The sequence below is a fragment of the Ursus arctos genome, unplaced genomic scaffold (assembly GCF_023065955.2).
Source record: "Ursus arctos isolate Adak ecotype North America unplaced genomic scaffold, UrsArc2.0 scaffold_10, whole genome shotgun sequence".
In the NCBI taxonomy this organism is placed as follows: domain Eukaryota; kingdom Metazoa; phylum Chordata; class Mammalia; order Carnivora; family Ursidae; genus Ursus; species Ursus arctos.
The window spans coordinates 66,952,990-66,968,602 of NW_026622764.1; the positions used below are offsets into that span (position 1 = coordinate 66,952,990).

At 41.2% G+C, this 15,613-nt stretch overlaps 1 protein-coding gene across 6 annotated transcripts in view; it reads right to left on the reverse strand.

Annotated features, from left to right (window-relative positions):
* FRY (FRY microtubule binding protein) overlaps nucleotides 1-15,613 on the reverse strand; it is a 429,999-nt gene that overhangs the window by 169,576 nt on the left and 244,810 nt on the right. For all 6 annotated transcript variants that reach the window (XM_048215644.2, XM_048215641.2, XM_048215639.2 and 3 more), the window contains one exon: nucleotides 14,503-14,556. In XM_048215644.2, coding sequence (XP_048071601.2) covers nucleotides 14,503-14,556 — 54 coding nt within the window. The remainder of the gene's footprint in view (nucleotides 1-14,502; nucleotides 14,557-15,613) is intronic.

Below are 15,613 nucleotides of genomic sequence, written 5' to 3' on the forward strand. Positions count from 1 at the left end.
ATACTGAATGTGAGAAGATATTTGCAAGTGACATATCTGATAAGAAGTTAATATCCAAAATATAGAAACAATACTTACACAACTCAACACCAAAAACTCCCCCAAGTAATCCAATTAAAAATGGACAGAGGACCTAAACAGATTTTTTTTTCCACAGAAGACAAACAGATGGCAAAGAGACACATGAAAAGATGCTCAGTATCACTAATTATCAAGGAAATGCAAATCAAAACCACTGTGAGGTAATACCTTAAATGGGTCAGAATGACTAGAATCAAAAAGACAAGAAATAACAAGAGTTGGTGAGGATGTTTCATGCACTGTTGGTAGGAATGTAAACTGATGCAGCCACCAAGACATGGAACAGCTCAAGTGTCCACCCACAGAAGATGTGGTATATATACATACAATGGAATATTACTCAGCCATAAAAAAGAACGAACTATGCCACTCGCAACAACATGGATGGACCTAGAGAGTATGATGCTGAGTAAAATAAGTCAGACTGAAAAAGACAAATATCCAATGATTTCACTTCTTTGTGGAAACTGAAAAACAGAACAAAACAAACAAAATGGAGAAGGAGACCCATAAATACAGAGAACAAATCGATGGTTGCCAGAGGGGCGGGGGATGAGCAAGATGGGTGAAAGGGGAGTGGGAGTCACAGACTTGCAGCTAGCCGATGAAGAGGTCATGGGGGTAAAAGGCACAGCATAGGGAATCTAGTCAATGAGACTGTAATAGTGCTGTGCCGTGACAGATGGGAGCCTCACCTGTGGTGAGCACAGCAGAATGTATACACTCATGGAATCACTATGCTGTACGCCAGAAACTCATGTAACGGTGTGTGCCAACAATACTTCAGTAAGAAAATTAAGAGCTTCTGCTTTTAGGAAGATACTGTCAAGAAAGCGATGAAAAGATAGGCTGTAGACCCGGAGAAAATACTGGCAAACACCCCTCTGATAAAGACTTATAAACAGAACATGAAAACCTATGATGAGAGAGGTTTTAGCTACCTCATTCACCAACACAAATTCACAGAATTTCTTACACGCAAATTATAATCCCCAGTGCCGATGAGACAGTGATTAAATAGGCATGCTCAAACACTACTGATAGATGAAAAAAAATTGGCATAACCTATCTGGAAGGAAATCTGGAAAGGCAGATCAACAACCTAATAAAAAGGCATTCTCAATAAGCCCATTCTTGGGGATTTATCTCAAATACATAATTAGAGGTAAGAATGTTCAGGACAACATTACATATTATATAAAAAAGGGGAACAACCTAAATGTCCAGCTATGTGTAAACGCCTCAGTACAACGTGGAATGTGATGTAGATTACCTCTGAAACCATTAAAAATCACAGTTCAAAAATATTTATGACATGAAAATGTTCATAATATGTTAAATGGAAGAAGAACTAAAAAATCACCCAATCGGTAAGATTCCAACTCAGCAAAGACACGACATCAATATGCACATACGGAAAACGCAGCTAGGAGGAGATACACCGACATACCGAGCGTGCACATGGCAATCAGGAGTTCTCAGGACGGCTCGCTAGAGGGAGAGGCAGGTGGGAGTTCAAGAGACAGGAAGGTGGGATTTTGTAGAAAGGGTAGAAACAGGAGATAAGCGTTGAGAAAAAAGCTAAGCAAAGACTCAAAGGCAGGAAGCCTATGGTGATGAAGGTGCAAAATAATCATTCACAATAATTACAGTGATTAATTTAATAAAGGTTTTGAGTGAACTGAGAGAAGAACTATTTGGCTGCTGTAGGGACTGGTATACCAGAGTCAAGAAAAATACTGTTGAAAATTTTAAGCTGAAACTCAATCATAGCAGATACTTAATGCTAGTCCGAAGAATTTCAGTGTTCTTCTCTAGAAAATGGGAAGCCCTTCAAGATTTCTGAATAGGAAAATAAGCCCACTGACATGCTGAGGAGGTTTAATTCAGCAGTGATGTGTAGGCTGGACCAAAGGGGCTTGCCAACAGGGGCGGTTAGGAGCGCACGAACACACGCGCGCACACACTCACACACCACACCCACTCACACACCACACACACCACAGACACACACACCACACCCACACCCACTCACACCACACACACCACAGACACACACACCACACACTCACATACACGCACACACATACACACCCACTCACACTCACACACCACACACACCACAGACACACACACCACACCCACACCCACTCACACCACACACACCACAGACACACACACCACACACTCACATACACGCACACACATACACACCCACTCACACTCACACACCACACACACCACAGACACACACACCACACCCACTCACACTCACACACATACACACACACACTTGAACTGAACAAGGCTATTGCAACAGTTTCAGGCACACAGTAATCAGGGCTTGAGCCGGGAGGTGGCAGAAGAAATGGAAAACCTTAGTTAACTTAAAATGTTTCTGTCGTTAAGCAGGAGAGGCTTAACTTCTTTTTATAAAGGAAACTAGAGGAATGGGAGCTGAAGTGCTTTGTGTCAATGGGACTTTCCACTGTCAGCTTTAAAAGCAGCTCTAAGATTGAATGGAACAATTATGCGTTCTTCCCCAGATTCTCTTTTTTAAGAGCCTTATTTCTTGTTCTCCCTTATGGTTATGGTTATAAGTACATCCATAAAATTGTACGCTATCTTTATCTCTGGTTTAATATCAGTGCAGAAATAAATAGGCTATTGCATTCTGCCTGCCCTGTGAACATAATCACCAGTTTTTTAAAATTGAAAAATACCTAATTATTTTTAAATGGCCCTCCCCCCACACTGTAGTGTTCACGGCCACAACATATTTCCCCTTTGTTTCTGTGGATACAACAGCGGGAAATCTGGGGATGAAAGCAAATTATGGCATGTCATGGAGGTAATTTACTAATTCTCTCTAAAGTTACCCCAGCACAAGAAAGGGTGCTTCTACAATCACCACCATCTCATCTCATATTTTGAATTGGGAAATGAAAGGGGTTCCTCCCAGAGGGGGAAAATCAGAATTCAGAGTTCCTCACCACGGGTTAATTCTGCCTTAATTATTGCCTATGTAATAAAATCCCCAAACATCTATTATATTTCAGTAATTTAAAAATATTTGGGTAAATCTGGATGAGACTTAAGGAGACATGATGACTAAATATAATGTGGTATCCTAGACGGTATCCTGGAACAGAAAGGAGCTATTCAGAAAAAGAAATAAAATGCAAATACAGAATTTAGTTAATATGGTACCCATGTCAGTTTCTCAGTTGTGACAAATATACATGGCAACGAAAGGTGTTAATAAAGGAAACGGTGTGGGGAACACGATAATGGCATTATCTGTACACCTTTTCTGTAACTATTCAAAAATAAGAAGATTCAGGGGCGCCTGGGTGGCACAGCGGTTAAGCGTCTGCCTTTGGCTCAGGGCGTGATCCCGGCGTTATGGGATCGAGCCCCACATCAGGCTCCTCTGCTGTGAGCCTGCTTCTTCCTCTCCCACTCCCCCTGCTTGTGTTCCCTCTCTCGCTGGCTGTCTATCTCTGTCGAATAAATAAATAAAATCTTAAAAAAAAACAAACAAAAATAAGAAGATTCTTTAAAAAACACTTGTGTGGGATATTTCCATGCTTCTGTTATTTACTACAGACCCATAAAGGTGATATAAACCTATGTTTGCCTCCTCATTATCTCTGGGTAGAGCACACAATGTTTAGCTACTTACACTTACTTAGGTGTAACCCACATGCTCCACAAAGAACTCAATAGCATTCTTTAAACCCCAGCCATAATAATTTTTCTACCCATTAAAAAGTCACCTCGAAGCCATTCTTGGTAGTCTCTCTACTAGACATACTTTCCATGGCAAACACAGTGAGACCATCTTAGAAGAGATGAAAGGTCAGGATGGGGTGGATGTTGTGTTTTTTCCATCTCTCTGTTACTGCCCTTTTGAGCCCAGGCTTTCAGGAAGGAAGGGTGGAATCTGCAAAGACCTGGCCCTCAAAGCTCAGGAAGGGAGGAAGGTCTAGCTGGCTTCTTGGTTACTCAACTCCTTCATTTACGGGAAACAGAGCCAATGGCGAGATGAATTCTAGCTCTGTGCTGCTGCTGACAGGGGCAGGCCCATTTACAAAGATGTGCTTGTTGCATTTAAATGATCATATTCTTCCATCATAGATGAGCTAGGTACTGAGATGAAGTGCACAGAATCGCAGAACTATTTCATACTGGTGTTTGCTTTTTGGGGGGCGAGAGGGGGATACTGAATGTACTTTGCAAATGTTTCTTGATGTTTATTTTGGCATTTTATGTATAAATAGGCTGAAAGAGACTGTCCATTATGCTGTAGGTAAGATATTAATTTTTCATAAGCATTTTATTATCCTTGCTGAATGCAAAGAAGGAAACTTTACTTAAATATTTGAATAATTACTCAGTGGAGTTACTCCATAACTTACAGTAATAAGGCTGACTTGTCCTGAGTGGTGCAGTTCGTGAATAAATTTTAAACTAACTTCATTGATAGTTTAATTTCTCAAACTAGTTCAGATGGCCAAGTACCTGGGGGTCAGCGTACTGTCTATGTAATGCCACAAAGTGCTGATTTATTAAAGTAATTCAAATGCAATTTTTTTTTACTTGATCATATATCATACTAGTGCTAGATAATCTAGCATTCAATCAGTGGTGACAGATACCAAAGGCTAAAGAACAGTTTCTTACAAAAACTTAAAATTATATAAATCTATGTATTAAATATATTTTTTCCTGCAAATTAGGAAAAGATCTGTATTATTTGACTTGAATATCTTAGTCCATTTTAGGGAACGCACAGTTCCACTGGAGAATAATTTAAGAAACACAGAATAACACTAATATGAATCCAATGCCAGTTAATTTGGTTTTACTCTTGATTGTTTATATTTTTCATTGATACATTTTTTTAAAGATTTTATTTATTTATGTGACAGAGAGACAGCCAGCGAGAGAGGAACACAGCAGGGGAGTGGGAGAGGAAGAAGCAGGCTCCCAGCCGAGGAGCCTGATGTGGGACTCGATCCCGGAACGCCGGGATCACGCCCTGAGCCGAAGGCAGACGCTTAACGACTGCACTACTCAGGCGCCCCTCATTGATACATTTTAAATAGATTCTGACTGAATTGTAGCATGAGAATCAGTGGTGAAGGACTAGAATTTCATCTGCTTCCTTTCCAGAAAAATTATTGCTACCCAAGACGGTAAAAAATTATTTTTGTTCTATGATAGAGGTATGGATTTATTTTACCATGTGTTTCCTATTTATAGATGGCATTTTTAACAGACTAAGAAACTGAAGAGCTACAAAAGTATGTAAATATCCAACATCTAGAGGAAAACCCCAGTAGAAGTTACTTAGTATGTCTGAGCAAATTATCTGGAATTTATAGAGATGACACTAGTCAAGAATATGTCACACTGGATTGCAAATAAGCTGCAACTTAACTCATGTTCTCAGAACCCCCATGTGATGACTGATCCTTCACAAGCCCCATTTTCCTGATCTCATTAGTGTATTGGGAAGAGCAGATAGCCTTGAGTTCAAGGTACAGCTCTGCCCTTTATTGGTTGTGGAAGCTTGGGCGTGTCCTCTTCTCTGAGGCTCTGTGTTTCCAGCTATAAAACAGGACTGAAGAATACTTACCTCACTGGGTTTTTCTGAAGAGTAAATGAGATACCCTAAAGTGTGGGGCACATAACAGACCTTCAAAGATGTCTATTTCTATTTTCCTCTTCCATTTCTAAATGTTGAAACTGAAGCCCAGACATAAAAAATTTTTGACTTTGAGAGATCATAGGCTAAGTTAACGACAGAACAAATGATAGAAATTACTGATGGAATTTTACTTAACAGAGCTGATATTATTTAAAAAAAGAGAGAGAGAGAGAGAGAAAGAGAAAGACCCACCTGTCTCTTACCCAAGCACAAACTACCAGGGCCTCCATTAGAACCCTGGGAGCTTGGTTTGTGTTTCCACGTTTTTTCTGGCTTCAGCAGATGCAAACGTGGGGCCTTCCAAATGCTTTCTTGTTGAGGGGTCCGAACAATGCCTGTCCTACGTAAGTGCCATAAGAGAAATGGAGGGAGCACCGGGTTTGCTGCAGGCAACAGCTCACTCTGGGAAAGGACACTGGGATAGCTACTATCCCAGAACTAGAATCAATGGGTTGAATAAAACCCATTACTGTGAGCCCAACTTATGTACACACCAGCCTCTCAGGAACTGCAAGCCTCTGAAAACACCGAGCCCAAATGTAAGTGAAGAATGGACACAACCATTGGCAAAGGCACAGGGGTAAGCTCTAGTATTTCATTCAGCACAAGAGGGTTCCGTGAAACACACACGGGCCTCATTTGATTCTGCTCTCCCCTCCCTCACTAAAGGATCTGCCCTTCTTCTGGCCAAATTCTCAATCAGCCAAGCACTGGTGATGCTTCCTCTTCCTGCCTCACTTCTTCCTCTCCGACACCTGATTTCTGTTCTTGCCACCCACTCAATAACCTTCATATAAGACATCAGAAAGGGCAAACCTACTGGCCAAGCAACAGACCTTTGTAGTCAGTCCCCCTCAAGTCTCCTGAGTAAATGAAACTCTTTCTCAGGCTATCCTTGAACTGCTTCCCTCCTCAGGATTTGGTGATGCTTCCCATGCTACTTACCCTATACTCTCTCGTATCTTCCATATGATTACTTAGGCAGTGCCAAAGTATTCACCTGTGAAAATAGGGGTTTGGATTCTAATTCTGGTTGTTCTGGCACCAGCTCCTTCGGGGAGTAATCATACTTTACTACACAGAGAGGAAATAACTTCCACTTAGTATATGTGACTGTTTTAAGAAACAAAGTCGAGCAATACTTCAAATAGAAAATACGATTGTTTGTGTCACATAACTTATTGCATGTTTAGGTCATTATTAGATAGAAGCAAAAGTCTAAAACCAAGGGCGAACTTGGTGAGAAAGCACATGTAAGAAACGAAAGCAAGCAAGCAAGAAAGCACACGTAGCTGGAGGTATATGAAATGACAGCGACTCGGTGATTCCTTTATTCAACAGCCACGATTTTCATCCCTGTGTGTAAATGTAGCGAGGGTCTATCAGTAGCTCGTCCACCACGTGAGGGTTACACACTTCCTCAGGTGAGGCTTACTCTGGAGTACTGTTTCCCCCTGTTTAAAATGGGTTCACGTGATATCTCATTGCAACTGGTCCCATTTACCCCCATCAATGCTCATCACAGGTTAGCTACGGTTGCACCTGAGAATCCAAAATAGAAAGCTTTGGCCTTTATATTTAAAGAGGAGATCTGTACACTTTGATAATGGAGGAAAGTCACTTGAAGTTAAAAGGGGGAGCCCACCATGCACCCCATTCATAGGAAACCCCGCCCCCCGCCCCACAGACCACCGATAGGGAACTCACCAGCAGTACCATGACTGTGTTCTGTCTGGTACACTGCCTTCTCACTGACGTGTTGCCAGTCATAACCAGCCAGCATAACCTAGCTGCGAAAGTCAGTCTCTTAAACTATGTGATATTAATCTATCGACTATGAAAATGCATTCTATATGTCAATGAATAACATCGCAGTGAAAGGGTTTCTCAAAGCTAGTTTCCAGTGAGCAACTGCTGATCTCTCGTTCCTCCGTGAGGGTCTCCACCCGGCTGCCCTCATGGCCCAGCCCTGCCCTGGAAAGCTGCATCTTCTGAGGCTTCTCGCATTTTCTTGGCGGCCACCTTTTTTTCTGGGCACTCTTCTGCGGATCCCACTTCCTGATCCTAAACTATGTTTCCCTGGGGTATTCTTCACGCATTTGCTCTGGTCTCTAATCCTTCAGTGTCTGTTGAGCAACCCCATAAATGAATGAGCCCCAGTTATTTCTCCTGAGATATCCTACCCTCCCTGAAAATTAAATACGTGTAAAATGATTTATAACCTCTCCTCAAGCCCCGCATTTCTCTGTTGGAAGCACTTTTTATCCATCTGAGAGAGTCCGGACTTTGCGGTGTGGCTCCTTCGGCCCCGGAGCAATGGGCTCCGGTGTGCTTGCCCCGCCTCAGCCCCGGCCCCTCCACCGTACTCTGCTCTCCACAACTCAGCTTCTTTGTCCACGCAGCAACTTCTGCCTGGCATGATCCACCCATTTCATCTGGCTAACAGATAGCTTTAAAACGCGACTGGGCCCTGATTGCTTCCCGTGACACACCTGTCCACCTGCCGAGCGTCAGTACTGCTCCCTTGCCTGTGTTCCCACAGCACTTGAAATGGACCTCTGTTACAGCACCACACGGGGCTGTTATTTGTTGGGGTGTCTGTCTTCTTCCTGGGATTGAGAATTCCTTGAGGGCAGGAACTCTATCTGACTGCTTTTGTAACGCCAGAACCTTGCACAGGTCCCGTATGCTTGGCCACTCAGTATTTATTGAATTGAATAGAAATGGTTCCAAATCATGGTTAAAAACCACAGTACTTTTTGTTTCTCCTTCTCTCAACCAATATTGATTCTTCTTAAACAATTTTACATATAATTATTCTTTCTAGTTCCACTGTCTCCATTTCTGTTTGGGCACTTTCAGTCTCAAAACCAACACCCAAACTCCCCAAATGCCTCTACACTTCAAGGAGCTCTTCATTCATGAACCCTGCTACCTCGGGGTTAACATCAAGTTGTTACTTTGATCAAACTGGTCTTGGTATATATGAGACAAAGCCCTTCCCCCGCACACACTGCCGGTAAAGTCTCCCACAGTCTGATCCCTTCCTACCTGGTCTCTTCCCTAACCCTCCCAGCCAGTAGGAAGACTGTGTCTCAGTAGAAAACTATGCATTGCTCAGAGCTCACCTCTCTAGGGGTTATCTAATTTGAGTCTGCGGGAGCTCTGCACCTTTTAGTGCCTTTGAGCTATTTTAAAATTGTGCATATGATAGACTACTGATAGCAATGCCAAAGATTCTTGTCTACAGACAGAACAAACACTGCGCAGCTGAAGGTTCAATTGACCTCACTCTCCCACTGTTGGAAAATGCCAGTTTTGCCTCTGATTGTGCATTCATTGCAACGTTTCTGACTTATAAATGGGTCCCTGTTGGGGTTCTGTTCTAAACTGGTTGTAACTTCCTCATTAAACATGAGTTAAATAAAGTCTCTCACCTGTGTTCATTTTACATTTCTATGAGAGTCACAATATCGCCTCTTTTTGAATATTATCTTTTAACAATACACATCTTCTGTCTCAACTAACAGACCTGTTCATCAGCCCCCAAAGATAACTTGAAATGTCATTTCTCTGTTCAGGGCCTTTGCAGAATTTCCCATCCTCTTTACCATCAACACCCAGTAAAATCCTATTGGTTCTATTGTTTTAGGCACCTGATAAACTATGTCCTCTTCTAGAAAGATTTTTCTAGCCATCTGGCCCTGAAGTGTATGTCTTCGGTTCCCTGAAATCTCACAATGTTTACTGTCTGCACCATCCATGTGGCATTTCTGACACACGGGGGCCCCTGTCAGAGCTGTCTGTACACTGCCTTAAACTCTTTCAGATTGAAGCTTCTGGAATGCAGGGTCCTCATCCTTACATCTCTTTGTCCCATACAGAGCCTTGTGTGTATGTATATAAAATACATACTAGTATTTGTATGTAAATACAATATGTAAAGCAGTTACTAGCAGTATTTTTCTTCCACTAATACTGAACTTAAAAAAAACCAATCCTGCTTAGACAGCTTGTCATTTATGAAACAATAGGGCTTTTTCCCCCAGGTCTATATAAAGAAGGTACACACACACACACACACACACACACACACACACACACACACACACACCTTTTAATAAATGTTTGCTAAAACATAAAGAACTTCACCACTGGGATAATTTTTCACTCATTCTACTCGAAGCCATGACAGGGAATTTAGGCATTTAAAATAAATTAGTGGTCATATACATTTTCAAAATGTTGTTAGAAATCTCTTCCACCTTTAAAATTCTCATTACTGGTATGACTTTCCCACTAGCAGGGACTGAAACCATCACTGGCTCCCTAGTACAGGGCAAAGTTTGCTCTCCTGGGGCTCACACCATACTTGGCCCTTCCACAGTGAGCTCACTAGCCTGAGGTTATAATTTGCCTGCTCATATTTCTTGTCTCACCCATTAGATTGGGGGCCCCCCAGTGCAGGTACCATGTTTCCTTCATTTTATTTCTACAAGCTGGCATAATGCTTGGCACACAGCTGCCACATAGGGGGTGCTGTATAAGAATGGGTCAAGTTCATATTCATGAAATTTGTAAAAAACAAAATTCTGGGAATAAGGGTATAAATTCCAAGCTCTGAAATATGTAAAGCAGTTACTAGTAGTATTTTTCTTCCACTAATACTAAACTTAAAAAAAAAAATCCTGCTTAGACATCTTGTCATTTATGAAACAATAGGGCTTTTTCCCCCAGGTCTATCCTATACAGGGTTAGATTGTAATTAGATTAATTAAAAGATATGAAGCCAATGGTTATTTATATATAAAGAACATATTTAAAATTCAAGCTGTAAAATCAAATTCTAGGAATATTTCACAGTGAAAAAAAGAGGTATACAGAACTGTAAACATTATTTATTGGGCATTTGGTAAAAACTCTACTATATGATATCTAGCAAAGATAGGTAATACCTAATATCTAGTCTACTCTTAATTATAAAATATCTGATTTCTTTTTTTTTAAGTAGGCTCCATGCCCCATGGGGAGACCAATGCAGGGCTTGAACTCATGACCCTGAGATCAAGACCTGAGCTGAGATCAAGAGTTGGACGTTTAATGGACTGAACCACCCAGGTGCCCCAATAAAATACCTGATTTTTAGATGGACAAATGATTGCCCAAAATAAAATTTCCCAATCTTTCCTACAGCTATCTGTGGTTATGTGATTAAGATCTCACCAACTGAATATGAGCACAAGCTGTTTTTTTATTTTTTCCCTATAATCCTTTTTCTATTTCTCCTTCCTGCTGCCTGGAATACAGACATAATGGCTGAGCTCTAGAAGCCAAACTGGACTAAGGAGATGAGCCAAACACAAGAAAACAAAAATAATATAAAGATACTAGACTGATTTTCTTGGTATTTCTTGAATGTGAGAGAGAAAGAAACTATCTTGTTCAAGTCACTGTTATTTTATGGGTCATTTGCAGCCAACCCTAATCTTAACTGATACAGGATCTAAGATCCCTTACCTGTTGAAAACTCGCCTCTGAATTCTCACCACTTTAGTTTTTAGATTTAGAAGCACATTATAGAGTAAAAAGCACTGGCTTTATAGTCCAAACACGTGGATGCCAGTCTGGCTCCTTCAGGCTTTAGTCGTATAGTGTTGGGCAAGTTCCCTGAGACTCATTCCCATGAAATGTAATACAGAGATGATGATGGTGATGATGATGATGGTGATGATGATGATGGCGGCTTCTTCTTGGGGTTGTTGGAAGCAGTGAGTGATGTCAGTTGAGATCATGCATGAGAAGGGGCTTCATAAATTATTAAGTTTACATGATTTTTTTTTTTTTTTGGTTTCTATTTCTAGCAAGAGAAAAATGAATCATGGGCTTGTTAAGCGGAGGAATAAACAGGACCACCCGGGATCAGGCACTGAAAGTGCAGAAGCTCGGCGTTCTCTAGTCTATCATTCATGCGAGTGACATTTAAAAGGAGGAAACTGATAAAAATGTTCTCTAAACAGGGACCGGCTGCATACCGCTCAAAGGAGGTACTTAGCCTAGTGCCTGTCCTATGGTAAGTACTACATGAATACCCTTTCTACTGTTACCACTGCTCCCACGATCATAGCAACAGAGTCTAGACATGCAAGGTGGCCTCGCCAGCATGTTCTTTTCACATGGACGGACCTCTGTGTGAATCCAAATTACAATCCTACTGCTTGGTATTAGAACAAGGGGAATTATATAACCTGAATGTTTAATATCAAAAGACTAAGAGAGCTTGATACATCCATGGCATTGCCAATGGAACCTCGATTGTTATAATTTGCTGGCAAAACAGTAAACAGGCACAGGTGGACCAATTTCCGTCAAGTTTCCTTATGACTCGGGAGGCTTGCTAGCTCTTAAAAGTGATCTAGACTTGTAGGCTGCCTTCTCTCCTGGTTCATGTGTAAATTTATGACAATGAGGAGAGATAATCTACTGTGTCTTATTTGAACGTTCTCAGTGGCCATCCTACTACTGATTCACTCATAAAGTGTCTTTAATACAGAGGGCTGCGTCACGGAGCAGGGCTGCTCGGGCATTAGCGTGTGCGTGGGTCACCTGGAGGTCCTGCTAAGCTGCAGAATCTGATTCAGTCAGATCTGGGGCAGGGCGGAGATTCTGCATTTCGACATTCTGTGCAACAAGGTTAAAAGTATTACAGCTAATTAAAGTGGCAAAGTCAGGATTTAAGCCCAGTCTGTCTAATTCCAAAGGCTATCCCTCTGCCACAACGCTGAAAAGCAGAAACAGAGGGCTGACTTACAAGTGGGAAATTGTGTTTAAGCCAACTCATTTGGGATAACGATTCTCTGCCATGTTAAAATTTAGAAGTACTATTTTCCCAGAGAATAAAGAAAGATACACATTAAGCTCAAGAAAAATAAATTTTGTTTTTGAGGAAAGGACAGTGATCTCCTAGGACAGGAATATCTAGGATAGAAATAGGACAGAATACAGACAGAGAACATAAAATACAGTGAAAAATTATGGACAACGGATGATAAATATTTACATTCTTTTTTTTTTTTTAAAGATTTCATTTATTTGAGAGAGAGAGCACAAGAGAGAGCACAAGCAGGGGGAACAGCAGGCAGAAGGAGAGAGAAGCAGACTCCCCGCTGAGCAGGGAGCCCAATGTGGGCCTCAATCCCAGGACCCTGGGATCATGACCTGAGCTGAAGGCAGACACTTAACCAACTGAGCCACCCAAGCACCCCAAATATTTACATTCTTGAGGAAAAAAGAAAGAGCCACAACTTGCCCTATTTTCAAAATAATGACCCCAAATGTTTGCTCAGGGTCTCTGACCACCGTAGAACCCACCAGACAACAACTAAGGATGATATGACAAGAGAAGTTCCACAACACAGGGAGATGAAGCACATACTCCATTTTGCCAGCATTCCAGAAAACAGCCAGTTCTACCAGCACCAGAGAACAAACCCAGCACCACATCAGCCCTCGGACACTGACTGTGAGCATAAACCGTTTCCCTCAGCGAACAGCTTATACAACAGAAAATGCAGAATTCAATGTCTATAATCAGTCCTTACAGGTTTCTTTTTTTACTTAGAAAATATTTTATGTATTTATTTGAGAGAGAGAGAACATGATCGGGGTGGGGGAGGGGAGCGGAGGTAGGGGGAGAAGCAGACTCCCCACTGAGCAGGGAGCCTGACGCGGTTGGGCTCATACACCCATACGCCCCCAGTCCTTACAGTTTTGGACCGAACAAGTCTGGACTTCAACAGCCAGAGAACTTTCCTTCTGATTCCACATGAAAGGCAATTTCAAAGGCCTGCTGAAAAGTGCACTCTGTGCATTCTCCATAGGACAAGAAACCCCCACCGTATCAGATCAGACTGGGGTGCATCCAACAGGTTTTTGTCTCTACCACTGGCTTCAAGTGAGGTTTTTGAAGGCGAACGTGCTGTCTTCTCCGCCGTTAACTGCATCAACTCAGGAAACACCACAAACATATCTCTCACTTCCTCTGATGCCCTGTCACCCATCATTCTTCAACACACGTGAAGCCTGTAGTTACTGAGCCGGAAGCTATCAGATCCTGGTTTCCTATGCTTACTACCTGCTGTTGAGAGTAGGACACCCTTTTTCTAGTCCTGATCTACTCTGAAAAGACTTTCCTCGTATTTATCCTGCCTTACATTGTTCTGTTCATGTATCACGTTCTCTATTAGAATCTAAGTTACTACACTATCTTACAATTACTGTTTAAGTGATTTCTCTCTCACAGCACTGAATTCTTGTCGATTTTGTATTCTGTAACGTTGTGTCAAGCAAATAGCAGGAATTCAAAAAAAGCTGGGTGACAATATAAAAAGATCTACTAAATTTTAGAATAGAAGTTCCTTTATCTTTTCTTAGTTTCTTTAATTCTGGTATACAAAGATTTAGGAAACAGTCAATTGAGGGCCTATTCGGATTATTCCAAAATATTCCCATTCTTTCCAGTTCAAATCAATAGACATCTCCTGAATGTCTGCTTTAAGCCATAGTTGTAAAAGCTGAGAGACACAGCTCCTGAGATCATATCCTAATCAATACACTAATAATGGGCATCCAGCCCTTATCTTTTGTGCATTTTGAAATAAATAAAACCCAGAATATAATATATATATATATAACTTATTATCACATACTTGGTCAAATTGGGGATCTTCGCCACGTTGTAGAGATTTTGTCAATGGCTTTTCCTAGAAAGAAAAAGAAAAATTATTAGATGCTCTTAAAAAGTATTTAAAAAGTGTTATTATTGTTATAATTTTTCTAATTTATTTCTCCCTTGACAGGATAGAGGTACCAGTTTTTAAATGAGAAACTCTCCCTAAGCTCTTCTGACCTTAATATACAGTTTTTGACTGTTACCACAATTCTTACTATTCATCTTAACATATACCTCCTTGACCAAAACCTTAAAAATCTGATGCTGTAAGTGGCCCAGAGTTCTCAATGAAAACTACATAATAAAAACTATGGAATTCATGTGAAAAATTTTACTGTCTATCCTGGGGCTTGACATACAATAAAAAGTTGAAAAAAAAAAACAACTATGGCATTCATATGAAAATATTATTATCTATCCTGGGACTTCACATATAATAAAAAAGTTGAAAGTGATACACTATTCCAAGTCCCTAGATTTAGAAACAAAAGAAGGTGTAATTACTAGACTGCTGTTGAGAGACACCCTACCGGGAATACACCTACTACGTGTAACGTGTGGATTTGGGGCATGTTATTTGACTTATGCCACATCCAAATCCCTGCGGAAATAATCTGGATAGTGACAAAGGTCTCCAGCAATCACTTTCCCTAATCATTACACCTTTGGTTACATTAGGAAGCCGTAACTGACTTTCCAGCAGGGTATTTTAAGGACAACGGTTTATCCTTACCTCTCTCTCTTGTTTTCCTTTTCTTTTCTGTTTTTGGTATGGGAGTTAATACTGATCCAAAATTTGGCTCAAGATGAGAAATCACGAAAAAATTATATATGAAAAAAAGAAGTTTTACTTTAGCCAGTGCAGATGTCCTAAAAGCCTCCATTTACATGTTGCCAATCACACAGACCCTCTCTCCCTACCTCACTTCTCCTCCCCCTGAAAAGTTAACACACATCTAAGTCAGATGGCAAACCCACCTCCACCCACCCCATAGACTCTTTGTTCCCGAAGAAACGCATGCACATGGTGGGCTCGGTCTGGGCATCTGCTGTGTGACCATGAGCCATCTAAACCAATTGTTCTGTCT